Source organism: Gopherus evgoodei, chromosome 11, assembly GCF_007399415.2.
Source record: "Gopherus evgoodei ecotype Sinaloan lineage chromosome 11, rGopEvg1_v1.p, whole genome shotgun sequence".
Lineage (NCBI taxonomy): Eukaryota > Metazoa > Chordata > Testudines > Testudinidae > Gopherus > Gopherus evgoodei.
Window position 1 is genome coordinate 80055138 of NC_044332.1, and position 26861 is coordinate 80081998.

The 26861-nt window shown below is 64.2% G+C and overlaps 1 protein-coding gene across 1 annotated transcript; it reads right to left on the bottom strand.

The window, feature by feature from the left end:
* DNPEP (aspartyl aminopeptidase) lies at window positions 1-25774 on the bottom strand. Its single transcript, XM_030580409.1, has 15 exons — window positions 25705-25774; window positions 24488-24569; window positions 18390-18478; window positions 18069-18182; window positions 14596-14721; window positions 14044-14174; window positions 13506-13590; window positions 13185-13292; window positions 9957-10034; window positions 9647-9730; window positions 6818-6978; window positions 6643-6682; window positions 6084-6185; window positions 1933-2100; window positions 1-119 (listed from the first exon to the last, which is right to left on the bottom strand). Exons 1-15 carry the CDS (start codon window positions 25708-25710, stop codon window positions 69-71), a joined length of 1425 nt encoding a protein of 474 aa, XP_030436269.1. The 5' UTR covers window positions 25711-25774; the 3' UTR covers window positions 1-68.
* Between the last annotated feature and the right edge of the window lie 1087 nt (window positions 25775-26861).

The following is a 26861-nucleotide window of genomic DNA, read 5'->3' on the forward strand; positions in this document are numbered from 1 at the left end:
TGAATGGTGAATGCACTTTAATCGCCCCGCGGGCGGCTCGGGAAGGGCCTGGCAGCCCCCCCCGCTGCTCAGTCCACCAGCAGGCCGCGGCTCACCTCCGGGAAGAGCCTGAAGAAGGCCTGGAAGGAGAGAGGCGGATATCAGGGCTGGGGCCAGGGAGCCAGGCGGGGGCGGGGGGGTGGAAAGGGGAACAGCTGCTCCCAGTTCAGTTATACAAGCATTACCATGGCAACCAGCTAGTCACTTAGTGCTGGATGATGCTGCCATAGTAACCAATCATTGACTCAAGGCCATGGCAGGTTGCTATGGTAACCATTCAGGGATGAAAGTGGCCAGGGAGGGGCTGGAAGGGGGGGGGGTCATGGAGAGCAAGGGCAGCAAGACCCGGCTGGATTGTCCACAGAGCATCAGCATGTGTGTGAGGTGGGGGGGGGGCTGCAGGGGACCCCAGCACTTACCCTGAAGCACCCTGAGATTGAAGGGATGTGGGGGGGGGGCTTGGGGGGCTCAGTGCAGGTGACCCTGGCTTCTGCTGTCCCCAGAGGTGTAGGGGTGCAGGATGGGGCGTGGTCTCACCTGGAAGAGGGCGATGCTCTGCAGTCCCTGGAGCTGTAGGGGGGACAGGGTGCAGGGGGATGGGGGAGAGGCTGCAGGGTGCGGAGGGATGGGCTGCAGGGGGATGGGCTGCAGGGGGTGGGGTGCGGGAGCTGCAGGGGGTGGGGTGCGGGGGCACGCTCTCACCTGGAAGAGGGTGATGCTCGGCAGTCGCTGTAGCTGTAGGGTTGCGGGGGGGACAGGGTGCAGGAGGACAGGGGTGAGGGGACAGGGTGTGGGGGATGGGGTAGAGGGATGCAGGGGGATGGACTGCAGCAGGTGGGGTGCGGCAGCTGCAGGGGGTGGGGTGCGGGGGAGCGCTCTCACCTGGAAGAGAGTGATGCTCTGCAGCACGCTGGAGCAGTAGCGGTGCAGGGGGACAGGGTGTGGGGCGATGGGGTAGAGGAGTGCAGGAGGCAGGGTGCAGGGGGATGGGCTGCAGCAGGTGGGGTGCGGGAGCTGCAGGGGGTGGGGTGCGGGGGCGCGCTCTCACCTGGACGAGGGTGATGCTCTGCAGCATGCTGGAGCAGTAGCGGTGCAGGGGGGACAGGGTGTGGGGCAATGGGGTAGAGGAGTGCAGGAGGCAGGGTGCAGGGGGATGGGCTGCAGCAGGTGGGGTGCGGGAGCTGCAGGGGGTGGGGTGCGGGGGCGCGCTCTCACCTGGACGAGGGTGATGCTCTGCAGCACGCTGGAGCAGTAGCGGTGCAGGGGGACAGGGTGTGGGGCGATGGGGTAGAGGAGTGCAGGAGGCAGGGTGCAGGGGGATGGACTGCAGCAGGTGGGGTGCGGGAGCTGCAGGGGGTGGGGTGCAGGGGAGCGCTCTCACCTGGAAGAGGGTGATGCTCTGCAGCACACTGGAGCAGTAGCGGTGCAGGGGGACAGGGTGTGGGGCGATGGGGTAGAGGAGTGCAGGAGGCAGGGTGCAGGGGGATGGGCTGCAGCAGGTGGGGTGCAGGAGCTGCAGGGGGTGGGGTGCGGGGGCGCGCTCTCACCTGGACGAGGGTGATGCTCTGCAGTCGCTGTAGCTGTAGGGTTGTGGGGGAACAGGGTGCAGGAGGACAGGGGTGAGGGGACAGGGTGTGGGGGGATGGAGTAGAGGGATGCAGGGGGATGGACTGCAGCAGGTGGGGTGCGGGAGCTGCAGGGGGTGGGGTGCGGGGGCACGCTCTCACCTGGACGAGGGTGATGCTCTGCAGCACGCTGGAGCAGTAGCGGTGCAGGGGGACAGGGTGTGGGGCGATGGGATAGAGGAGTGCAGGAGGCAGGGTGCAGGGGGATGGGCTGCAGCAGGTGGGGTGCGGGAGCTGCAGGGGGTGGGGTGCGGGGACGCGCTCTCACCTGGAAGAGGGTGATGCTCTGCAGCACGCTGGAGGTGCAGCACATCTCGCGGATCGAGTGCATGGCCAGCTGTGGGCAGCCGATGTCCAGGACCCGCAGCCCCAGGCGGGAGGCCAGGATGGGCCCGATGGTGGTGCCGCAGGGCACGTCGTTCCGCACCATGAACTCCTGGGACGGGCAGAAGGGCAAGGAGGGGAGTGGGGGGCAGGAGTCAGGACCATTCCCCCAGCTCCCATCAGCGCCTTGGGGAGTGTCACGAATCCCCCACTTGGTCACAGGGAGCAGCCCCAGACAGGATGGCCTCCCAGCTAATGACGGCCTTGGCATTCCGCTAACGAGCCCGGATAACGACCGGCTCCCTCGGGCCTCAGTGCAGACCTGCCATGCTGGAGCCGGTGAGCTGCCAGCAGCAGGCCGCATTCATCGGGGGGCTTCCCTGGCCTGCCCCCCAAGTGACTCAGCCAGGGGGGCACTCAGACCCCTCCTGGTTGCCATGGAAACCCTGGGCCAATGGCGAGCATGGAGGGAGGGGATGGCATGGCATGGAAGGAGCAGTGCAGGGTGAACCTGCCCCTGGGGAATGGGGGCGCCTGGACCCATCTCTTCCCTCCCTGCTGGCCCTTGGCCTGGGCTGGGGTGTCCTCTCCCTCGCACTGCGTTCAGCCCTGGGGGTCTCAGCTCGGCAGCCAGTGGCACAGACCCGGGGCGAGGGGGGTCCCCAAGCCCTGCCGTCCCGCTGGGGGGCAGCAAGGGGTGCACACCAGCACCCCCTGTGGATGAGTGTGGGAATGTTCTGGAGCTTGCTGTAGGAATGACCGTGGGGCTGTTCTCCGGCCTGTGCCAGATAGGGGGTCACCCAGGTGCCTTCCGGAATATTCCAGCTCTGGGCCTATCCCCTTGGCAGCGCCCTCCCATGGGGGGAAAGACCTGCTGGGCTCCTGGGGACACGGAGATCAGGCCAGGCCCTTGGGGGACAGCCCTGGGGGTGCCTGGGCTGGAACCAGCACCTCTGAACATTGACGCCTACAGCAAGTTACAGCCCCACACGCCTCTCTGCAGGCCGAGCTGGAGAACAAAGCAGAAGGGATGGAAGAGAGGCCAGAGCGGCAGGGGAGGCCAGCCCCGGGGAGCCGGGCACGGGGCTCCATCACCAGGAAGTCAGGAAGGAATCCTACAGAAAGTGGAACCAAACGAAGGACTAAGGAGCATGGAACAGCCCACGCCTGGGCCAGACAGGCTGAGCTCACGGAGCAGGGGGCACGCCAGGCAGCGAGAGGAGGCGCAAGAGAAAGACGAAGGGAAGGGAAGGGCAGGGCAGGTCCTGTGCTGAGCAGGGAAGGAGCCGATAAATGGTGCTCAGGAAGCTGAAGTGTTTCATGTCTATTTTGCTTCAGGCTTCACTAGAAAGGTTCACGGTGACCAGACACTCCGCACAGTTACTGTGAGCAACACGGGGGAAGGAACGAGCAGGTTAGTGACGATTTGGAGGGGTCGGACGTATTCAGGTTGGCAGGGGCTGTGCCATTCAGCCGTGGCTACTTAAGGAGTTGGCTGAAGCAATCTTGGAACTGGTAGCGACCATCTTTGAAAGCTCCTGGAGGGCTGGAGAAGGGCAGACATAAAAGAGGGAGGAAGAGAACCCGGGGGGTTACAGACCCTTCAGTCTCACTTCCAGACCTGGGGAGATCCTGGACCAAAGAATGAAACAATTGGTTTGTCAGCACCCGGCGGCTAATGGGGTTAGGAGGAGCAGCCAGCATGGGTTTGTCAAGAACAAATCCTGGCAAACCACCTCCCATCCTCCTCTGACAGGGTCACTGGCCAGTGGCTGGGGGAAGCAGTGGACGTGATCTATCTGGATGGCAGTACGGCTTTTGGCACAGTCCCACGTGACATTCTCCTAAACGAACTAGGGCCATGGGGTCTAGATGAGATTCCTGTCCGGTGGGTGCACCACTGGCTGAAAGGCTGCACCCTAAGAGTAGTTATCCAGGGTTCATTGTCAAACTAGGAGTGTGTATCTAGGGGGGTTCTGCAGGGGGCAGTCCTGGGTCCGGTATCATTTAATATTTTCAGTCATGAGGTGGATAATGGAGTGAAGAGGCTGCTTATGAAATGTGCAGACGACCCCAAGCTGGGAGAGGTCACAAGCACTTTGGAGGCAGGATCAGAATCCAAAACGACCTTGACAACTGAGAACTTGTCTGAAATCAGGAAGACGAAGTCGATAGAGACAAGTGCAAAGTACTACAGTTGGGGAGGAAAACTCAGCTGCACAGGTACAAACAGGGGACTAAGTGGCTCGGTGGTAGCACCGCTGGACAGGATCCGGGGGTTACGGTGCATCACGAACTGATGTGGCTGAAAGATCTCAAGAACAGGAGCGTCGTATGTAAGACCCTGGAGGTGACGGCTCCGCTCGGCTTGGCATGGTGAGGCCGCAGAGGCAGTGCTGTCCCCAGCTCTGCGAGTCGCACGTTACGGAAGATGGGGACAAGCTGGGGAGAGTCCCGTGCCCAGCAACAAACCCGATCCAAGGTTTACAAGCAGCTGACTCAAGAGCCTGGACATGCCCAGTGTGGAGAAAGGAAGCCTGGGGGGCCTGCGAACTGGCTTCCAGTACGTTGGGGGCTGTTCTAAAGAGGGCGGGGATCAGTTGTTCTCCGTGTCCAGTGAAGGCAGGACAAGCAGCAATGGGCTTAACCTGCAGCCAGGGGGACGGAGGTTAGCGACCAGGAAAAGCTTTCAAGCGCTCAGGGGAGTCATGCTCCAGACGAGGCTCCCAGGGGGGTCGTCAGAACAGGCTGGACAAAGCCCTGCCCCAATGCTCCAGGCTCCCTTGGTGCAGTCCCAGAGCAGGGAGTGGGATGTGACGACATCTCGAGGGCCCCTCACGGCTGTGATCCCAGGCCTGCCCCTCCCATGCCAACCCAACTGCTGCCAGGTGCCCCAACTATGGTCACCTGTTATCCCAGGGCTGCCCGGCCTCATTGCAGACATCGGCTGGGAGCACTGCACCCCCAGGGCTGCCAGGTGTCACTGCAGACACCTGCTGGGAGCACTGCACCCCCAGGGCTGCCTGACCTCACTGCAGACATCGGCTGGGAGCACTGCACCCCCAGGGCTGCCTGACCTCACTGCGTACACTGATTGGGAGCACTGCACCCTCAGGGCTGCCTGGCCTCACTGCAGATGCCAGCTGGGAGCACTGCACCCCCAGGGCTGCCAGGTGTCACTGCAGACATTGGCTGGGAGCACTGCGCCCCCAGGGCTGCCAGGTGTCACTGCAGACACCGGCTGGGAGCACTGCACCCCCAGGGCTGCCAGGTGTCACTGCAGACACCGGCTGGGAGCACTGCACCCCCAGGGCTGCCTGACCTCACTGCGTACACTGATTGGGAGCACTGCATCCCCAGGGCTGCCTGGCCTCATTGCAGACATCGGCTGGGAGCACTGCACCCCCAGGGCTGCCTGACCTCACTGCGTACACTGATTGGGAGCACTGCACCCTCAGGGCTGCCTGGCCTCACTGCAGATGCCAGCTGGGAGCACTGCACCCCCAGGGCTGCCAGGTGTCACTGCAGACATTGGCTGGGAGCACTGCGCCCCCCAGGGCTGCCAGGTGTCACTGCAGACACCGGCTGGGAGCACTGCACCCCCAGGGCTGCCAGGTGTCACTGCAGACACCGGCTGGGAGCACTGCACCCCCAGGGCTGCCTGACCTCACTGCGTACACTGATTGGGAGCACTGCATCCCCAGGCTGCCTGGCCTCATTGCAGACATCGGCTGGGAGCACTGCACCCCCAGGGCTGCTGGAGCAACCCCCAGGGCTGCCAGGTGTCACTGCAGACACTGGCTGGGAGCACTGCGCCCCAAAGGGGAGAACAAAGCTTCCTGCAGGTGTCTGGCCACGCAGAGAACAGGTGTCACCGGTGCCTGAAGACCCAGCGCGGGAGTCATGGAAGCCACAGGCAGTCCCTGTGGAAGTGGGGGGGGGGGCCTTGGACCCTCATGGGGCACTCCTGGGAGGCTGGGCACAGACCAGACCCTGTGGTTCCCTGACATGGAGGTTTCCCAGGCAGGAGGCCATTCTACCAAGGGCGTGACCCATCCATGGCCACAGCCCACGAGAGCAGGGCAGGGCACTTACCTGCAGGGGGACATCGACGCGGCCCGCGATCTCCCGGATCACCGCCTCGGTGACGGCCGTGGAGGCATAGCGCTGGTTACTGTTCACCTTGATCACGGGGCCCTGCGCAAACACCCAGACTCAGCCTGGCGCTGACCCCCAGTTGGGAGGGCAGCGCACCCTGGCAGCAGGAACTGCCTCAGCTCCCGGTAAAGCTCCCTGTCCTCGGCCTCCCTGAACTGGGGTGTGGCACTGATGTCCTGTGACTGGCGGGGATGAGGTCCTTCCCCAGCCCCCCGGAGCTCCTATGCTCCGCAGCCCCTCCCCCAACGGAGTGCCAGCTGGGCCACGCAACTGGGAACCCCGCGGGGGCTGGCTTGAGGCTCAGCACAGGCTGACGGGGTCTCAGAGCAGCCTGGGATCGGGGCCCCCAGGCAGCTGTCCGGAGCCAGGCAAACACTGGGGAAGGGCCTTGGGTCCTAAGAGCCTGGCTCTTGCCAGTGGGTGCAGGGAGAGCTCCCCCCAGCCCCCGCCCCGAAGGAGCCCCCGATCCCAGCCGCAGGGAGCAGGCTGCACTCACCTTGTGGAAGGCTGGCCGGTGATTCTCCTCATGCTTGTCCCTGCAAGAGAAGCTGAACATTACTCCTGGTTCGTCTGCAGGCCCCATCTGCTCCCCAGCTAGCCCCGAGCCTAGGGGTCAAACTGCTCCCCCCACCCGCCCTGCGGGCTTCACGTGCCACCCCCTGGTCACTCACAGGTAGTTGGGATGAGCGGCGTGGGCCATGTCGGCGCTGATCAGGTAGGACTTGGCCAGGGCCTCCTCGAAGGCCGTGAGGTTCTGGGGCGTGGCCGAGATGCGGCGCAGCACCAGCTCCGTCAGCAGAGACTCAGCGCCCTGCGCGCTTTCTGACCCCACCTGCAGGGAGGGCCTGGTCAGCGCAGCTGGCAGCAGGGGGGCTCCCACCCCACCCCCAGGGCAGCCCATTTGTGGCCTGCCCCAGGACCACACAGGAACGATGCCCCGTTCCTGGCCCCACGTCCCAGCAGGAGCCAGATCCCTGCTCCAGATCCCCCACCTCCTGCTCTGCCTTGGAAAGAGGTTGCAGCCCCCGGCTAGGGCAGCTCCCCCAGCTGCGCCGGTGCCCCTCAATCCTGACCCACAGCCCCCTGCTAGCCCAGCCCTGGGCTCCCCCCGTCATGTTACTGACATGAACTGGGACCATATAGATCATTGTTGCAACCAAGGTCCTGTAGTGGCACCAAATCTTGTATAAAGGGGGTCTAATAAGGTGTCTAAGACCAGGTTAGGGGTTGCTGGTTATGATTATGCTGTCTGTGTGCATGTGTCATTTTGTAGGTAAAGTTATGAATACTGGCTCTGTACTGTCTGTACTTCAAACTTGTGCTGTGCTTCTGGGTGACACCCCAGACAAGTTGGGGTTAGCTCTGCCTAGCCTGCTTGATGGCCCATTAAGGACCATCAGCTACACAACTGACCCATTGAGAGAAGCAGATACACCTTGTGACTCAGCAAGGCAGGGACATGCCTATGGACAGAACTTTATGCATATGTCCATGCATAATTACTGAGCCATGCATATTTTTTATTTTTTTGTGCAGAAGAAAGCTTCTGCCAAAATGTTACTGGAGTTCTGCTTTTTGCCCACCAGAGGGTGCGGTGGCACAAGAACAGAGCAGCAGCTCCAGGCCAGCAAGGAACGAGAAAGAGCCTGCCTTCTTCGCCGTGGGCCAGGTCAGGGGCTGTGGGGAAGACAGACAGCGAGGCGTGCTGTGGGGGATGGTCATATAGGGGCTCATAAGGGCTAGTGGGGGAGAACAGACTGGGGCAGGGGCTGAATGGGAGTGGAGGCATAGCGCTACGGGGAGAGGGAGGTGCAGGGCTACATGGTGATGAGGGAGGGGGTGCAGAGCTACATAGCGACAGGGGAGAGGCTGGGGAGCACAGAGACTCATGGGGACAGGGGAGGGGGTACAGGGATACCTAGGGATGGGAGTGGCTGAGTGGGGGCACAGAGACACATGGGGGCAGGGGAAGGGGTGCAGGACCACATGGGGACAGGGGGACGTGCCTGACACAATGGGCAAGGCTAGGGGTTAGCCAAGGTCCGCATGGGGAAGCTCCCTAACGATCTCTCCCCGTCCCCCAAAAAGCCTGTCCCACACTTTTCACAACCATATTCAAAAACTCTCCAAGTTCACACTGAGGATCCTTCCCAGCAATTTACTTCCCTCTCCTTCAGCTCCTGCGTTACCCCTGACTCCCCCAAGCCTTTGCTCTGCTTCCGAGGGGTACGGGAAATATGGTTCTGTACTGTAGTTTAAATGAATTATTGCTCAGAGTCCTGTATTAATACGCCAAGTAAGGAATCTGTTTGTCAAAAAACATTTCCTGAATCTTTTTTGTTGTCTGTATTGTTGCAGACAGACTTGCTGACAGGTATTTTGAAATAAATGACCAAAAATAATTGAAACTGGCGTGATTATATTGTGTTATGTTGACAAATAAAATATGCAGAATTTTAAAATATTGTATGCAGAATTTTTATTTTGGTGCAGAATTCCCCCAGGAGTAGGATGTGGGGTGGGGGGGGGGGGTTGCTCTCAGGGAGGCTAAGAGACGTTGATGTGAATGTCGCCCGGCTGTCTGAGCAGGGATAGGTCATTAAAAAACACTGGAGTGGTGCCTGATTCCAGATCAATGGGGAATCCCAGAAGACAACGGCAAAGCCAGTCACAGGACACCGACACCCACAACCAGCGCCTGAGAGGGGGTGGATTTCCCCACCTCCCCCAGGCAACATCCTCTCGCTGGAGGACAGAGGACAGGGGAGGTGTACGGTAAGGGATCAGAGCTGGCTGCTGGCAGGAGTCGGGGCTCACCTGGACTCTGCCGAAGGAGGCCAGACAGAGACAGACAGAGCCTGAACAAGGGGGTTCACTACAGAGGAACTGGGCTCTGGCTGACCAGAACGGACGATGCTTTAACCTTTAGTTCTCTGGGCTGAGCTAAAGGCACCCTGTGCTGCGTCCAGGTGACTAATCACCCACCTGTCGGCCCACGCTGGCTGCGTGTCCCTGCAGACGCTGGCGGAGGGGGTGCTGCCCCCCAAGATGGTACAAGTCTCCCTCAGGGTCTGTCTCGGGGGACTTGCTGCCCAGGGCTCATGGGGCAGGGGGGAACAGGGGAGCAGCAGGCCCAGGGGTCCAGCCCCAGAAGGCAGTGAAGCCACGTGGCTTCCCCTGGAGGAGTGAGACCCCTTGGGGGCCTGTCCCCATGCTAGGGCCCTGGCCCTGATCCTGGGGGTCCGGGACATCCAACATGGGGTGAGTGGTGCCTGGGCTATTCCCCTGCAGCTGCAGAGAAAGGCACCGGAGGTGGCTGCGCTGGGAATCTCTGGACATGGGGGGTGGGGGTGGGGGGAGAGAAGCTGGATCTGCCCCTCCCAGTCTCCGCCCCGCTGGGGGGTGCTGTGCTGTGAAGCGCTTCAGGAGGGGGAAGGGCGCAGGTTCCCCTCCTCCCCCACAATCTCCCCACCCCGCAGCTCAGTTCTAGCTCCGCTCACCTCCTCGTTGTCGTACAGCGCGATCAGGCGGACGTTGGGCTCCTGGGAGAGGGAGCCGGGAGCCTCACAGGAGTGGATCAGGGCCTGCAGGGGACAGAACATGGGTCTGAGTGGGGGCATTCCTGGGGGCAGAGCCCCCAGAGCCACAGCACCCGCCGAGTGAGCGCCGGGCAAACAGCCCCTCCACGTGCCCAGTCCCACTGCTCTCCTGCCAGAAGGGGAGTCCCCACTGAGCCCCACCCCCCAGAGAGGAGCACAGAGCAGGGGGTGGGGTGGGACACGGCCACCCCAGTGTAGCCCCCCTACTCACCTGCAGGGCGCAGTAGCAGCTGTGCAGATTGTCCAGGCGGGGGGAGAAGATGAACTCGTCAAAGGCGCCGCCTAATGTCTGAAACGAGACGAGCAAACGGGACCCGTCACCTGGGCTGGGGAGGCTAGTGGAGCCAGGCAGTCCCGTCCCCGCAGGGCTCTGGGCCCAGGTCCCCCCGGGCTGCGCCCCTGTACGTACGCACAAAGCCAGGGGCTCGGGCGATGCCCCATCGAGCCCTGGGCAAACACCGCCCCCTGGGAGTGGGGCTGAGGGGTACCGGTGCCCTGGGGAGCCAGCTTCTGCCCCAGCTGCACCGCCTGAGGCCTGATCCCAGCCCTGCTTGGGGATTGCCCTGGGGCTCTGCTGCAGGGAGTGGGGGGCAGCCTCCGAGGAGGAGGGCACAAGCTGGGGGCTGACTCAGCTGGGATGGGATCTCAGGGCACGTGTGGATGAGCCGCGGGTCGTCCAGCCATGCCAGACTCCCGAGCGCTCACTCCCAGAGTTCGGGGGCTGCAGACGCTCAGCCTGAGGGCGCAGTCACCAGCCCCTGGAGGCTGGGGGGCCCGCAGCAGAGGCTACTTCTAGGGGAAGTGCACAGCAGGCATATTGGCCCCTGCTGGCCCCAGGAGGGAGCTGGTGGGGAAAGGGCAGTGGGGGACGGTGGAGCCAAGGGCAGGGACCCCCCCGTCGCCATCAGCACCAGAGCAGGCAGCCTGCTCGCAACCCTGGCCACACAGATGTATCCATGTGGGAATTTACTGTAGTGTTTGTAGCAGGCCAGTGTGCCTCAGTTTCCCCATACATGGCCATGGTGACCCAGCGGGGAACAGGGATTACGTTTGCTCTCCGGGCAGACTCAGAGACGGGGGTTGGGGGAGTCCTTAAGGAAAGAGCCCAGCTTGAGAACAAAGGCCTGCGAGGGGGGATAAGGGCTGGCCCCTGGCTGGGGGCTCCCTCACCTGGGAACTGACTTTGGAGGGAGACAGACTGAGCCTGGGGCTCCCCACAGCTGGGCTGGGCTCTGGGCGACCAGCATGGATCGAGCTTTGACCTCCCTAAGGGCTTCCTGCGCTGTGCCAGGTGACTAATCCCCCGCCTGAGGGACAGCCCTGGCTGAGGTGCACCAATCCTCAAGGAGCAGACGCGCTGCGCCCAGGGCTCTGTCTCAGCTGGACGCACTGGGCAGAGCGCACGGCCTGGGGCAGGGGGCAGTGAGGCCGCGGGGCTGACCCTGCAGGAAGAGCAAGACCCCTTGGGAGGGACACACGGAGGAGGTTCCCCCAAGGGCCTGTAAGCCCCGATCCCGCAGCTCCGTGACAGGCGGGGTTAGCGGTGGGATGCTAAACGCAGCAGCAGCATTTCACAGTAAGAGACGTGCAGCAGCAGGACGAGGGGAGTGACAGGAAACAGCGAGAAAATGGCGCGAAGCCACCGCCCAGAGCAGGACTCGCAGCCCTGGGCCAGGAGGGGGGTTACGCGTGGGCTGGAGGAGGAGGAGTGGTCCAAGAAGCAGGTCTCAGGCCCAAGCAGGGCGCCAAGCGGGTCCGAGCGCGACAGAGGCAGCAGCAGGGCTGGTCCCTGGTCCCCACCACCAGATGGGAAGCAGGGTCACTGGAGCTGGGAGCTGCAGCCGAAGCAGCAGAAATACGAGGTTGGGGACCGAGCCAAGCAGGAACTGGAGAAGCCGAGGGGCAAGAGGCCTCACCAAGGGGTCAGTGGGGAAAGGCCCCAGGCTGCCAGTTCTGCAGGGAGCCTAGATACCAAACTGCTGCCCAGTTTAAGGGGGGCGGGAGGGTGTAGATGCCGACCTCACTGCCTTTGGGAAGGCTTGTAGCGGGAACCAGGCTGTCTTACCCCCTAACTTGGCCCGGAGCCATGGGGTGCACAGCCAGACGGACGGGTGGAGACAGGGGACTAGGAGCTGTCTACATGGATACACTGCAGCATTTGCTGTGAGACCAGCCCTGTCTGGGTGGCCTGAGAACTCGCTAGGGAACTGGCTGAGACTGACCCAGAGCAACGTGGTCGCCAGCCAGACACCAGGACTTCCCCACCCCTGGGCACCCAGGCTGAGCAAATCCTCCAGCTCCAAAACAAAGGACTGGGAGGGGTGTGGGGGGGAGGCACCCTCCTCCTGAGCAGCACACTGCTCCCTCCCAGGGTGGGTCTCAGCTGGACTTGCCCAGGATGCAGCAGGAGGCTGGTGCCCACAGGCCCAGTCTAGGAGGTGGGGGAAGAGTGGGATCCCAGGGGTCTTGGCACATCACACCAAGGGACTCATAGACTCATAGGTCAGAAGGGACCAATATGATCATCTAGTCTGACCTCCTGCACAAGGCAGGCCACAGAACCCTACCCGTCCACTTTTATAACAACCCCTAACCCAGGACTGAGTTACTGAAATCCTCAAAATTGGTTTGAAGACCTCAAGCTGCAGAGAATCCACCAGCAAGCGACCCATGCCCCACGCTGCAGGGGAAGGCGAAAAACCTCCAGGGCCCCTGCCAATCTGCCCTGGAGGAAAATTCCTTCCCGACCCCAAATATGGCCATCAGCTGAACCCTGAGCATGTGGGCAAGAGTCACCAGCCAGCACCCAAGAAGGAATTCTCTGCAGTAACTCAGTTCCCATCCCATCCAACATCTCCCCGCAGACCATTGAGCAGACTTATCTGGTGATAATCCAAGATCAATTGCCCAAATTAAACTATCCTATCATAACATCCCCTCCATATACTTATCAAGCTTAGTCTTAAAGCCAGATATGTCTTTTGCCCCCACTGCTCCCCTCGGAAGGCTGTTCCAGAACTTCACTCCCCTAATGGTTAGAAAGCTTCGTCTAATTTCAAGTCTAAACTTCCTAATATCCAGTTTGTACCCATTCGTCCTCATGCCTACATTAGTACTAAACTTAAATAATTCCTCTCCCTCCCTAACGTTAACCCCTCTGATATATTTATATAGAGCAAGCATATCCCCCCGCAGCCTTCTTTTGGCCAGGCTAAACAAGCCAAGCTCTTTGAGTCTCCTTTCATAAGGCAAGTTTTCCATTCCTCGGATCATCTGACCCATAGCTGGGGGCATAGCCCCAATCCTGTGGATCTGTGACAACATGAAGGATGGCCCGTCTCCTCCCAACCCAGGCAGCTCATCACCGGCAGGGCAGGACCCCTCACAGCAGACTTTGCCCTCATCCCTGTGCCAGTCAGCCTGGGTCCCAGGTACTCACTGCTGGCTGCGTATCTGCCAGACACAGCTCCAGCTCCACAATCTGCTCCGGCTTCACGTCCAGCTGGGAGCAGAGCAGGGATAGCAGGGCAGGGGCGTGCCGCTCCATCTGGGGAGAGAGCAGAGCCCGCCGGGGAGGTTAACACCCTGCATGGGCCACGAGCGCCCCCCATCCCCACAGGTCCCAGCCCCCCCAGGTCTGCCAAGAATACTGCAGCTCCTGGCTGGGTTTCCCCGACATGCCCAGCAGGGCACACTCGGTGCCCAAACCCACCCAATGGGGATCTGGGCTCTGACTCCCTCAGGAGCCCTCCTGCCTCACCTGGGCATCAGCAGCGCAGGGAGCCCCAGCCTTGGGCGCTCCCTTCTCCAGCTCCTCCTGGATGGTGGTGGCCAGGATGGGCACCCTGCGGGGGAAGGGGCTCGGTCAGTCACCTGGGCATTTCCAACCCGCTCGGCTGCTCCCGCGTCCCGGGGCAATCACCGGAGCAAGCCCCTCCCCGGGGGCGTCCTCGTCCTGCTCCCCGGGGACTCACCAGCCGACTGGCAGAGGAAGTGGGGTCGATACCCCTGGGAGTGACTGAAGGGGGAGCCCTGCCCCAGGCCTGCCATCCCTGTGCCCCCCACGGTACCCTGTGCCTCGCAGGCAGCCCCCCAGACCCTGGGGACACTGGGCTGTGAGCCGTCTGGGGAGGGCCCCACCACACAGAGCAAGAGCAGAAAGCTCTGCCAGCCCGCGGGAGCCCTCTCGGCCCCCAGCCAGGCCAGGCCCCTGGGGACAGCGCAGGGAACGTTAGAGCCCATGCTCTGGCGTGGGGTGGGGGTGCCCGCCCCACGGAGCACTCCCGCTCAGGGCTCACAGGTGCTGCTCCGTGTTGGGCCCAAAGCTCTCGTTAACGCTGCGCTGCAGGTGGATGGCCAGGTGGGGGATGCGCAGGACAGGCCGCTCCACCCACACCAGCCGCTGCTCCATTCGCCCTGCAGCCAGCTCCTGAAACAAAGCAGAGAGGGCAGGTCAGCGAGCCCTTCCCAGGGCCCTCCTCTGACCCCACCCACAGGAGTCAGTCCTTGTCCAGGGGAAGGACAGGCCTGGGGTGAGCCATCCACGGGGTGAGGGTCTCTGCCCGCCTGGGGCGCTCCCTCTGCACCTGCCCCCCCAACTGCCCACCATGTGGGGTGAAGAGGGCAGCAGCACGGCACCCCCACCCCACCCCTGCAGATGGGGAGGTGTGCGTTCCATGTGTGGGGTAGGGAGTCGAAACCTGCTGACTTCGGGGGGGGAGTGTGGGTGCGACGGGTGGACGGACTCGAGGATCCAGGACCTGTAGACAGGAGTAGATCCCACCATGAGCTGAGACCTGCAGACGCAGAGCGGCAGGCCAGGAGCGGCTCCCAGCCCAGCCCAGACTCACCTTTATGATCACCCGCCCAGCCACAGTCAGGTCCCGGTCGAACCAGGTGCTCCAAATCCCACCTCCATAGGTCTCCACGCCCACCTGCACCAGGCCCACCTGGCCTCTCTTGGAGCGACGCTTCACCTGTGAGAGTGGCAGCAGGTCACCAGCCAGCAGGGCCAGGCTCTGCCCACCAACGGGCACCTCCGGCTCAGCCACTGTCACCCGGGCACCAGCAGCGGGGAGGCCACCAAAGACGGTGCTCCGGGGGGACACATGAAGCCAGGCCCTGGGGGCGGGACAGCGAGGCTCCTTGAGCTCCTGCCTGTGACGTTCGGAGTGTGATCTAATATCCCGCTGAAACGTGACAGGGCCAGAAAGAGTTAATTACCCCCCAGACTGACCTGCCCCAGGGCCGAGCATTAGAGCCTGGTTAGGAAGATCTGTCAATGAACAGAGCTGGGAAATGCAGCCGCACTGGTAGAGGTAGAAGGGGAGGTGTTTGCTCAGGGCTTGGGATGGCAGCAAACAAGGCTTGTCTATCGCTAGAGCTTTAATTCAAAGATCAAAAAAGGAGTATTAACATTTAGGAAGATACTTGAGGGAAATAGTATTATTGTCTCTGTGTCTCTCTGAAGGTTGTGGTGACCTGTATCTGAACTGTTTAAGGGATAAATTACCCTGGGCTAATTGCCAGGATGGTGGGAGAAGGAGAGTTCAGCCGATTGTTTTCTCAGGCCAAGAGGCTGCTGGAAATGTATAAGAACCCTGGGACATGATCCTGCTTCATCTCAGATCTGCTTTGGGTTTCAAGAGGGGGAAACCTTAAGCCACAAGGACTGAGATCCCTAGTCACTGGCTGGAGCCACCCTGAATATGGACATTGGACTGTAACCTCTGGACTATTTCTAAAAGGACTTTTGGTGACTATGGTAACTCCTCACTTCACGGTGCAGTTACGTTCCTGAAAAATGCGACTAAGTGAAATGATGTTAAGTGAATCCAATTTCACCATAAGAAATAACGTAAATGGGGGGGGAGGTTCCAGGGAAATGTTTTTCACCAGACAAAAAGCTATACATTAGATAGATACATACACAGGATACGTTTTAAACAATTTAATACTGTTCACAGCCATGATGACTGTGAAGTTTGGTTGAGGTGGTGGAGTCAGAGGGAGGGATCCTTCCCAGGGAGCCTTGCTGCTAAATGATGAACTAGAACTCGCTGAGCCCACAAGGGTTAACGCATTGTTGTTAATGTAGCCTCTCACACAAGGCAGCAGGAACCCGAGGGAGGGGAGACAGCACAGCAGACAGAGACAGACACACACCTTGTGTGTGGGGGAGAGAGAGAGATGCACGCTGCCCCTTTCAGTAAGCTGACCCACTCCTCCTTTTTAAGGGAATCAGGAAGTTGAGACAGCAGCTGCTGCCCCAGGCTCTCCATGTCTCTCTCTGTCTGTGTCCCCTCCCTGCTCTATATGGAGAAAGGCTGAGCGGGGTGCAGGAGCAGGGGGGAGAGGGACACCCTGACATTAGCCCCCCCCTTTCCTCCTGCACCGCAAGCAGGAGCTCTGGGAGCAGCTCCAAGGCAGAGGGCAGGAGCAGCACATGGCAGTGGGGGGACGGACAGCTGCAATTGCTAACCTGCTGAGTAGCTGCAGCACAGGGAACTTAAGGGAGTGGGGAGCTAAGAGGATGAGCTGATGGGGGGCTGCTGGTCCACCCTGGTTCCCAGCCCCCACCAGCTCGCTGCAATGGGCTGCTCCTCCTGCAAACAGTGGACAAAGCAGGCGGCTGCCAATCAATGTTAGAAGGTGTGACGAACTGGGGGATTTTTTATTTTTTCATGGTTTTCCAATGTTTGCATGCAGGGGGGTGGGACTCAGTGTCCCCGGGTATTACTGGTTTAACGAGGGGAGGGGAGAGGGTGTCTGTTGGGACACAGGACCGGAGAGGGACTCAGGACCCCAGCCAATGGCCTGGAGGATGGAGACCCCAGCGACTGGTGACCTGGGGACCCGGAGACCCAGCACAGGAGTCACAGCCGGGTCTGGCCAGTGGGGGACAATGGGCTGCGGGGAGAGGACCCTGGTGATTTGACCAGCCGGTTCCAGACAGAGGGGGGCTGAGAGGAGAGGAGGCCCAGAGGACCCCGTTTCCCTGGAGAGATGCCAACGGACAGAGGGGACTTGGGGCCGGGGGTATCGGAGGCCCAGTTGGGAAGCAGGGGGGCTCGGGGCTGGAGAGGGGGAGCAGGCAGAGCCCCCCTGGCTGCAGGGGGACTGGGATGTGCTGGGCTGAGGGAGGCCAGGCCTGAGGCCAGAGAGTTTCCTGTGCTGGGTTCAACCCCTAATAAACCCTCCTGTGTTACGCTGGCTGAGAGTCACTCTGGTCTAGAGAACAGAGGGCATCATCCCCTTCGGGGGTGAGGAGGCCCGGGGGGTCCAGAGCGAGGGGACTCCCTGAGGGGCCCACGGCACAGACAGATGTGCTGAGGCTCAGAGAGGTGCGGCTCCAGGAGGTGGAGGGGCCTGACCCCGAGAGAGAGTGGACCCCCTGAGAAGGGCTGTCGCACTGAAAGGGGCACCCCCACGGACCGCACAGGGCCACGAGTGGGCACAATCTGTGAGTCTGTGACAGAAGGGAGCATTGCACAACTTTAAACGAATATGTTCCCTAATTGATCAGCAATGTAACAACGTTAACCGGGACGACTTTAAGTGAGGAGTTACTGCACAAGCTCATCTCTGCTGTGTCTGGACCTCACGAACTGAATTCAAGTCTGTCTGTAGATTGATCTTTGAACCAAAACACACACTTTTCTTTTCTAATATATTTTAGCTTAGTGAATAAGAACTGGCTGTAGCGAGTATTTGGGGTAAGATCTAAGTTATCATTGGACCTGGGCATGTGGCTGATTCTTGGGGGTTGGACGAACCTTTTCTGTTATATGATGAGATAAAATTGTCAGTAATTATCACCACCTCTGCCGTGTGTGTCTGGCCGGAGGCCTGAGGCTGGGCACTGGAAGGGAACTGCGGGGTTTGGATTCTGAGGAACCAGTGAGGTGCTAGAGAAGCTGTTCTGTGCTGGTTGGTAAATCGAAGTATTGGAAGATCCACCAGCGTTTGAGGTTTCTCTGCCCTGTTCTGTTTGCAGCCCACCCTGATTGAGTGACCTCAGCTGGCTCCCACGGGCACCATCGTCACACCGGCCCCCAGCAATCCCAGCCTGGGCAAGGCCTCAGAGCCTGGCAGGGCCGGATGTCCAGCACCCGGCAGGGCCGGGGGCGCTCCAGGGGGCTGGGGGAAGGAATCCGGACAGAGGCCAGGGAGCGCCCCAGGCAGGGCGAGGTGGAGCGGGTGATGGGGCAGGCAAGGATGGAGCCCCAGGGGAACAGGGTCAGGTCGGGCTGGACGCGCCCCAGGGGAACCAGAACGGGTCCGGAGGAGGCAGCCGGCATCCCGGGTGCAAGGGGTCCCTCACCCTGAGGCAGGGGCTGTCCGTGTGGGCGCCGATCAGACTGAAGCCGTTGCCAGGCTGGTACCGGCCCCCGATGGCGAAGGCGATGAGGGTGGAGTAGTTCCGGGTCACGAAGTACTGAGAGAAAAGGGGAGAGGCAGCAGTGTCAGCGTTAGCCTGAGCCCATCCCCATGGCGTCGGGGTTAGGACCCCCTCAGCCCTTTCCTGGAGGAGGGGAGAAGTCGGGCCCACACCACCAAACTGCCCCCTCCCACCTCAAATGCACTGTGCCCCCAAAGAGCACCCCATGTCCCCAGCCCGTGCCCCGGGCAGCCCCTGCCCTACCTTGTGCTCGGGCTGGATGTCCCAGTGCTCAGCCTCCTTCAGCTCCTGGAACCCTGCCTGCAGCAGGCGGCTCCGGCACTCGGCAACCACTGTGGGGAACCACACAGACTGTCTGTACCCCAAAGCAACACCCTGCCCCCCGATTTCCCGTGGTGAGAGGCTGATGAGTGTTTGGTACGAAGTCTGCCTTGGGGGGTGTCATTTTAAAAGTCTGGCTCTGTTGCCCAGTAATCTCCCCTTGGCTTGGACGTGCTGTCACGGTACCTGGCGTTAGAACCGTAGCTGTGCGAGACAGTGAACCGCAGTGTGGGGTTAAACACACCCCCCAGCAGCCTTTCAGGTACAGAACAAAGGCCAAGCGGTGCTGAGGACCCACAGAGGGGAACACGCACTCCCAAGGCTCACCCCAGGAACCAGGTCCGTGGAAACCTCTCAGCGAGAGCACTGTGGGACTCAGAGCGAAGGACCTTTCCTGCCAGCTGGAAGAAGCCATAAAAGGGGGGAAGCAACACCTGCATTGGCCTCACTCCCCCGTCCCCCAACTCAGCTCCTGGGAAGATGTCTGGAAAACCAAGGACTGCCTGGGGGAGGGGGGCCCTGGCCTGGGGAGGGGGGCCCAGCCTGTGCAAGGAAGACTGCTGAGCTGTTTGTCCCAGCAGCATGAGCCACGCTTGGTTCAGATCCTGTCTGGTTTATAACACAGAGCTTGCGGTTTGCTTCGGTTTCTTCCGTACCCCACTCTGATCTGTCCACTTACTGCTTATAATCACTTCAAATGGAGCTTTCTGTCGTTACTAACTCGGTTTAGTGTTTTACCTAAGACAGGGCGTTGTGCGCAGCGCAAAGGGAAATCTGCTGGCGCGTGACCTCTCCACATGGCGGGAGGGGTGTTGGGTAATAACGCACGCTGGCCAGGCGTCTGCCCAGGGCTGGCTGGTGCAGCTCTGGGGTGCGAGGCTGGGGGGACGGCTGGGGCCGCTCGCTCTCTTGGGGGTTCCTGAGTGGGCAGAAGCATTCCTGTCACTCAGCTGAGGGCGTGGCTGCCTGTGGACGGCTGGGCAGGTGCAGGACCTGGATGGGTCTGCAGCTGGTCACGGCAGCACAGTGGGAGAGGGAGCCCAGGCTGCTGAGGCAGAGGGATCGGCGGTACCCTAGTTCCAGGTTGCACCCCAGGGAAGTTTGTCACAATGGGCGGCACAGAGACTGAGTCCCCCCCCGGGCCATGCCAGCCCCTCGCCTGCTAGAGGCCAGTGGGCACCGACCACAGGAAAGTGCTTCTGCTCCTCTGCCAGCCAGTGCCTCGCCAGGGTGCTGTGCTCGAGGGTCTGAGAAGGGTCCATGCAGAGCAGTGCATGGGCATCGCAGCCCCGCCCCCCTGCTCGGACCCCCGCCCCGCTGTCTGGAGGAGAGGGATTTCGCAGACCCTGCAGTCTGGGTGAGAGTTCCCCAATGGGGCAGGTGGGTAAGAGGGCAGCTCCCCCCGCGTAGCGCCTGGCTCGGGCGCCAAGTTCCTGGGGAGCTGGCCCTGCCTGTGCTGGTAACAGTCTGGGAGGGGACTTTGCTCCGGGGCAGGGAGCGAGGAGGAAGCAGCTCCCCACCCCCCAGATCCTCACGCACTCAGCAGGGCTGGGCAGCTGGCACTGGGAGCCCCCCTGGCTTCCAATTCAAAACCTGCTCTGCCACTGAACCTCCCCCCCCCCCCCCGAATCGCACACGGCGGGGGCAGGGGAACTCCACACCCTGCAGCGTCCCGCAGGCTTCTGATAAACAAGTGGGGACGCTGGCTCCTTGCAGCCCTGCCTGGCTGCGAGCGAAGCTCCTGGACACAGGCCCAGGCTCCGGGCAGGGGGAGAGGGCAGCTATAGGGGGGTGGGGGGCAGCATGGGGCAGGAGAACAGACGTTGGGACTCCAGGCAGGGGGAGAGGGCAGCTATAGGGGGGTGGGGGGCAGCATGGGGCAGGAGAACAGATGTTGGGACTCCAGGCAGGGGGAGAGGGCAGCTATGGCAGGGGTGGGGGCAGCATGGGGCAGAACGGACGCTGGGACTCCAGGCAGGGGGAGGGGGCAGCTATGGCAGGGGTGGGGGCAGCATGGGGCAGAACGGACGCTGGGACTCCAGGCAGGGGGAGAGGGCAGCTATGGGGGGGTGGGAGGGCAGCAGGGGGCAGGAGAACAGACGCTGGGACTCCAGGCAGGGGGAGGGGGCAGCTATAGCGGGGGGGGCAGCAGGGGGCAGGAGAACAGACGCTGGGACTCCAGGCAGGGGGAGGGGGCAGCTATAGCGGGGGGGGCAGCAGGGGGCAGGAGAACAGACGCTGGGACTCCAGGCAGGGGGAGGGGGGCAGCTATGGGGGGGGGCAGCATGGGGCAGGAGAACAGACGCTGGGACTCCAGGCAGGGGGAGAGGGCAACTATTTGGGGGGGGGCAGCATGGGCAGAATGGACGCTGGGACTCCAGGCAGGGGGAGAGGGCAGCTATGGGGGGGGCAGCATGGGGCAGAACGGACGCTGGGACTCCAGGCAGGGGGAGAGGGCAGCTATGGGGGGGGCAGCATGGGGCAGAACGGACGCTGGGACTCCAGGCAGGGGGAGAGGGCAGCTATGGGGGGGCAGCATGGGGCAGAATGGACGCTGGGACTCCAGGCAGGGGGAGAGGGCAGCTATGGGGGGGCAGCATGGGGCAGAATGGACGCTGGGACTCCAGGCAGGGGGAGAGGGCAGCTATGGGGGGGCAGCATGGGGCAGGAGAACAGACGCTGGGACTCCAGGCAGGGAGAGAGGGCAGCTATGGGGGGGGCAGCATGGGGCAGAATGGACGCTGGGACTCCAGGCAGGGGGACAGGGCAGCTATGGGGGGGGCAGCATGGGGCAGAACGGACGCTGGGACTCCAGACAGGGGGACAGGGCAGCTATGGGGGGGGGGCAGCATGGGGCAGAACAGATGCTGGGACTCCAGGCAGGGGGAGAGGGCAGCTATTGGGGGGGGCAGCATGGGGCAGGAGAACGGACGCTGGGACTCCAGGCAGGGGGGAGGGCAGCTATGGGGGGGGGGCAGCATGGGGCAGAACGGACGCTGGGACTCCAGGCAGGGGGAGAGGGCAGCTATGGGGGAGGCAGCATGGGGCAGAACGGACGCTGGGACTCCAGGCAGGGGGAGAGGGCAGCTATGGGGGGGGCAGCATGGGGCAGAACGGACGCTGGGACTCCAGGCAGGGGGAGAGGGCAGCTATGGGGGGGGGCAGCATGGGGCAGAACGGACGCTGGGACTCCAGGCAGGGGGAGGGGGCAGCTATGGGGGGGCAGCATGGGGCAGAAGGGACGCTGGGACTCCAGCCAGGGGGAGAGGGCAGCTATGGGGGGGGGGGCAGCATGGGGCAGGAGAACAGACGCTGGGACTCCAGGCAGGGGGAGGGGGCAGCTATGGGGGGGGGCAGCATGGGGCAGGAGAACAGACGCTGGGACTCCAGGCAGGGGGAGGGGGCAGCTATGGGGGGGGGCAGCATGGGGCAGAACAGATGCTGGGACTCCAGGCAGGGGGAGAGGGCAGCTATGGGGGGGGGCAGCATGGGGCAGGAGAACAGACGCTGGGACTCCAGGCAGGGGGAGAGGGCAACTATTTGGGGGGGGGCAGCATGGGCAGAATGGACGCTGGGACTCCAGGCAGGGGGAGAGGGCAGCTATGGGGGGGCAGCATGGGGCAGAACGGACGCTGGGACTCCAGGCAGGGGGAGAGGGCAGCTATGGGGGGGCAGCATGGGGCAGAAGGGACGCTGGGACTCCAGGCAGGGGGAGAGGGTAGCTATGGGGGGGCAGCATGGGGCAGAAGAGACGCTGGGACTCCAGGCAGGGGGAGAGGGTAGCTATGGGGGGGCAGCATGGGGCAGAAGGGACGCTGGGACTCCAGGCAGGGGGAGAGGGCAGCTATGGGGGGGGGCAGCATGGGGCAGAACGGACACTGGGACTCCAGGCATGGGGAGAGGGCAGCTATGGGGGGGGCAGCATGGGGCAGGAGAACAGACGCTGGGACTCCAGGCAGGGGGAGTGGGCAGCTATGGGGGGGGGCAGCATGGGGCAGAACAGATGCTGGGACTCCAGGCAGGGGGAGAGGGCAGCTATTGGGGGGGGCAGCATGGGGCAGGAGAACAGACGCTGGGACTCCAGGCAGGGGGAGAGGGCAACTATTTGGGGGGGGGCAGCATGGGGCAGAATGGACGCTGGGACTCCAGGCAGGGGGAGAGGGCAGCTATGGGGGGGGCAGCATGGGGCAGAACGGACGCTGGGACTCTAGGCAGGGGGAGAGGGCAGCTATGGGGGGGCAGCATGGGGCAGAAGGGACGCTGGGACTCCAGGCAGGGGGAGAGGGTAGCTATGGGGGGGCAGCATGGGGCAGAAGGGACGCTGGGACTCCAGGCAGGGGGAGGGGGCAGCTATGGGGGGGCAGCATGGGGCAGAACGGACGCTGGGACTCCAGGCAGGGGGAGAGGGCAGCTATGGGGGGGGGGGGCAGCATGGGGCAGAACGGACACTGGGACTCCAGGCAGGGGGAGAGGGCAGCTATGGGGGGGGGCAGCATGGGGCAGAACGGACACTGGGACTCCAGGCATGGGGAGAGGGCAGCTATGGGGGGGCAGCATGGGGCAGGAGAACAGACGCTGGGACTCCAGGCAGGGGGAGGGGGCAGCTATGGGGGGGGGCAGCATGGGGCAGAACAGATGCTGGGACTCCAGGCAGGGGGAGAGGGCAGCTATTGGGGGGGGCAGCATGGGGCAGGAGAACAGACGCTGGGACTCCAGGCAGGGGGAGAGGGCAACTATTTGGGGGGGGGGCAGCATGGGGCAGAATGGACGCTGGGACTCCAGGCAGGGGGAGAGGGCAGCTATGGGGGGGGCAGCATGGGGCAGAACGGACGCTGGGACTCTAGGCAGGGGGAGAGGGCAGCTATGGGGGGCAGCATGGGGCAGAAGGGACGCTGGGACTCCAGGCAGGGGGAGAGGGTAGCTATGGGGGGGCAGCATGGGGCAGAAGGGACGCTGGGACTCCAGGCAGGGGGAGGGGGCAGCTATGGGGGGGGCAGCATGGGGCAGAACGGACGCTGGGACTCCAGGCAGGGGGAGAGGGCAGCTATGGGGGGGGGGGGGGCAGCATGGGGCAGAACGGACGCTGGGACTCCAGGCATGGGGAGAGGGCAGCTATGGGGGGGGCAGCATGGGGCAGGAGAACAGACGCTGGGACTCCAGGCAGGGGGAGGGGGCAGCTATGGGGGGGGGCAGCATGGGGCAGGAGAACAGACGCTGGGACTCCAGGCAGGGGGAGAGGGCAACTATTTGGGGGGGGGCAGCATGGGGCAGAATGGACGCTGGGACTCCAGGCAGGGGGAGAGGGCAGCTATGGGGGGGGCAGCATGGGGCAGAACGGACGCTGGGACTCCAGGCAGGGGGAGAGGGCAGCTATGGGGGGGCAGCATGGGGCAGAAGGGACGCTGGGACTCCAGGCAGGGGGAGAGGGTAGCTATGGGGGGGCAGCATGGGGCAGAAGGGACGCTGGGACTCCAGGCAGGGGGAGGGGGCAGCTATGGGGGGGGCAGCATGGGGCAGAACGGACGCTGGGACTCCAGGCAGGGAGAGGGGGCAGCTATGGGGGGGGGCAGCATGGGGCAGAAGGGACGCTGGGACTCCAGGCAGGGGGAGGGGGCAGCTATGGATGGGGGGGGGGCAGCATGGGGCAGAAGGGACGCTGGGACTCCAGTGTGCGGAGGGAGCTGTGCGGGGGCAGTGTGAGAAATGGGCCCAGTGCCCAGGAGCCGGGCGTGGGCAGCGATTTCCCGGGGTTAACACCCCGGTGAGCTGGTGCCCCCCCAGTCTGGCCAACATCTCGCCCCACCCCACCCCAGCAGCTGGGGAGTCTCTGCTCCCTGCCCCCCGGGGACAGAGGCTGGAGCCGGGAGGGGTGCGGGGGGGGCACACTGCAGCGTGGGGCGGCGCCAGGGCAGCTCGCTGTGTGGTGAACGCCCGGCCAGGGCAGGAGCTGCAGGCTCGGGGGCCCGGCCCCTGGCTGCAAACCCCTCTCCCCCTGGCCCCCCGGCCCCCCAGCCCCTTACCGTGGTACGGGGAGGGGCCCCGGTTCACAAAGCTCAGGAACTTCTGGGCCGCCGCCTGCACCGAGTCCTTGGCCAGGGACGCCTGGTGGGCAAAGGACGGTTACTGCGGGGAACAGACGGGGGGGCCGGGGGCTGGCCCCCCACTCGCTGGCGAGGCGACACCCTGTGCACACGGCCCCCCGCGCCCCCCGCGCCCACCGCCCATGGACCCCCCAGCCCGCCAGCTCAGCGACACCGGCACCCGTGGGTACGGAGCCGCCTCATCCCAGCCGCAGCGCCTGGCCGTGCCCAGCCCTGTGACCCCCCCCGTGACCCCCCCGGCCGTGCTCAGCCCGTGACCCCCCCGGCCGTGCCCAGCCCTGTGTCCCCCCCGGCCGTGCCCAGCCCTGTGTCCCCCCCGTGTCCCCCCCGGCCGTGCCCAGCCCTGTGTCCCCCCCCGTGACCCCCCCCCGGCCGTGCCCAGCCCTGTGTCCCCCCCGTGACCCCCCCCCGGCCGTGCCCAGCCCTGTGTCCCCCCCCGGCCGTGCCCAGCCCTGTGTCCCCCCCGTGTCCCCCCCGGCCGTGCCCAGCCCTGTGTCCCCCCCGTGACCCCCCCCCGGCCGTGCCCAGCCCTGTGTCCCCCCCGTGACCCCCCCGGCCGTGCCCAGCCCCGTGACCCCCCCGGCCGTGCCCAGCCCTGTGTCCCCCCCGTGACCCCCCCGGCCGTGCCCAGCCCTGTGTCCCCCCCGTGACCCCCCCCCGGCCGTGCCCAGCCCTGTGACCCCCCCGTGACCCCCCCCCCGGCCGTGCCCAGCCCTGTGTCCCCCCCGTGACCCCCCCCCGGCCGTGCCCAGCCCTGTGTCCCCCCCGTGACCCCCCCCGGCCGTGCCCAGCCCTGTGTCCCCCCCGTGACCCCCCCGGCCGTGCCCAGCCCTGTGACCCCCCCCGGCCGTGCCCAGCCCTGTGACCCCCCCCGGCCGTGCCCAGCCCTGTGTCTCCCCCGTGACCCCCCCCCGGCCGTGCCCAGCCCTGTGTCCCCCCCGTGACCCCCCCCCGGCCGTGCCCAGCCCTGTGTCCCCCCCGTGACCCCCCCCCCGGCCGTGCCCAGCCCTGTGTCCCCCCCGTGACCCCCCCAGCCGTGCCCAGCCCCGTGACCCCCCCGGCCGTGCCCAGCCCCGTGACCCCCCCGTGACCCCCAAGCAGCGCGGGGGGGCAGGGTCGGTTCCCCCCCCCGGTACCTGCATGATCCCGGCCCCGCTGCCGCTCCGGCCCCGCCCCCGACTCCGACTCACTCCGGGCGGGGCGGGGCGGGGCCGGGCGGCTCCGGGGCCCCCTGCGGGCCGGGAGGAGCAAACACACCCGGGTCCCCCCACTGCCCCATCTCCCCACACTGCCCTATAGACCCCCCATGTCTCCCCACTGCCCTGTGTCCCTGCACCGCCCCATAGACCCCCCCCGCCTATCCCACCCCGCCCCATCGCCAGAGGGACCCCCCAGCCTGCCCCCACCCCAACCCCGGGCTGCCCGTGTCCCCACACTGCCCTATAGACCCCCCATGTCTCCCCACTGCCCTGTGTCCCTGCACCGCCCCATAGACCCCCCCGCCTATCCCACCCCGCCCCATCGCCAGAGGGACCCCCCAGCCTGCCCCCACCCCAACCCCGGGCTGCCCATCTCCCCACACTGCCCTATAGACCCCCCATGTCTCCCCACTGCCCTGTGTCCCTGCACCGCCCCATAGACCCCCCCGCCTATCCCACCCCGCCCCATCGCCAGAGGGACCCCCCAGCCTGCCCCCACCCCAACCCCGGGCTGCCCATCTCCCCACACTGCCCTATAGACCCCCCATGTCTCCCCACTGCCCTGTGTCCCTGCACCGCCCCATAGACCCCCCCGCCTATCCCACCCCGCCCCATCGCCAGAGGGACCCCCCAGCCTGCCCCCACCCCAACCCCGGGCTGCCCATCTCCCCACACTGCCCTATAGACCCCCCATGTCTCCCCACTGCCCTGTGTCCCTGCACCGCCCCATAGACCCCCCCGCCTATCCCACCCCGCCCCATCGCCAGAGGGACCCCCCAGCCTGCCCCCACCCCAACCCCGGGCTGCCCATCTCCCCACACTGCCCTATAGACCCCCCATGTTGCCCCACTGACCCCCCCCTCCAGCCTGCCCCATGTCTCCCCACTGCCCTGTCGGCCTCCCTGGGCTGCCCCGTGTCCCTCCATCTGCCATCGGCTCTCCGGCCTACCCCACAACACCCCCGGATTTCCCCATGTCCCCACATCACCCCGTAGGCCCCCTGGCCTGCCCCACAGACCACCCAGGGCTGCCCCATGTTCCCCAACACCAGCCTGGAGATTGGGGACCCAGCCACGTGTGACCAGGAGGCCCAG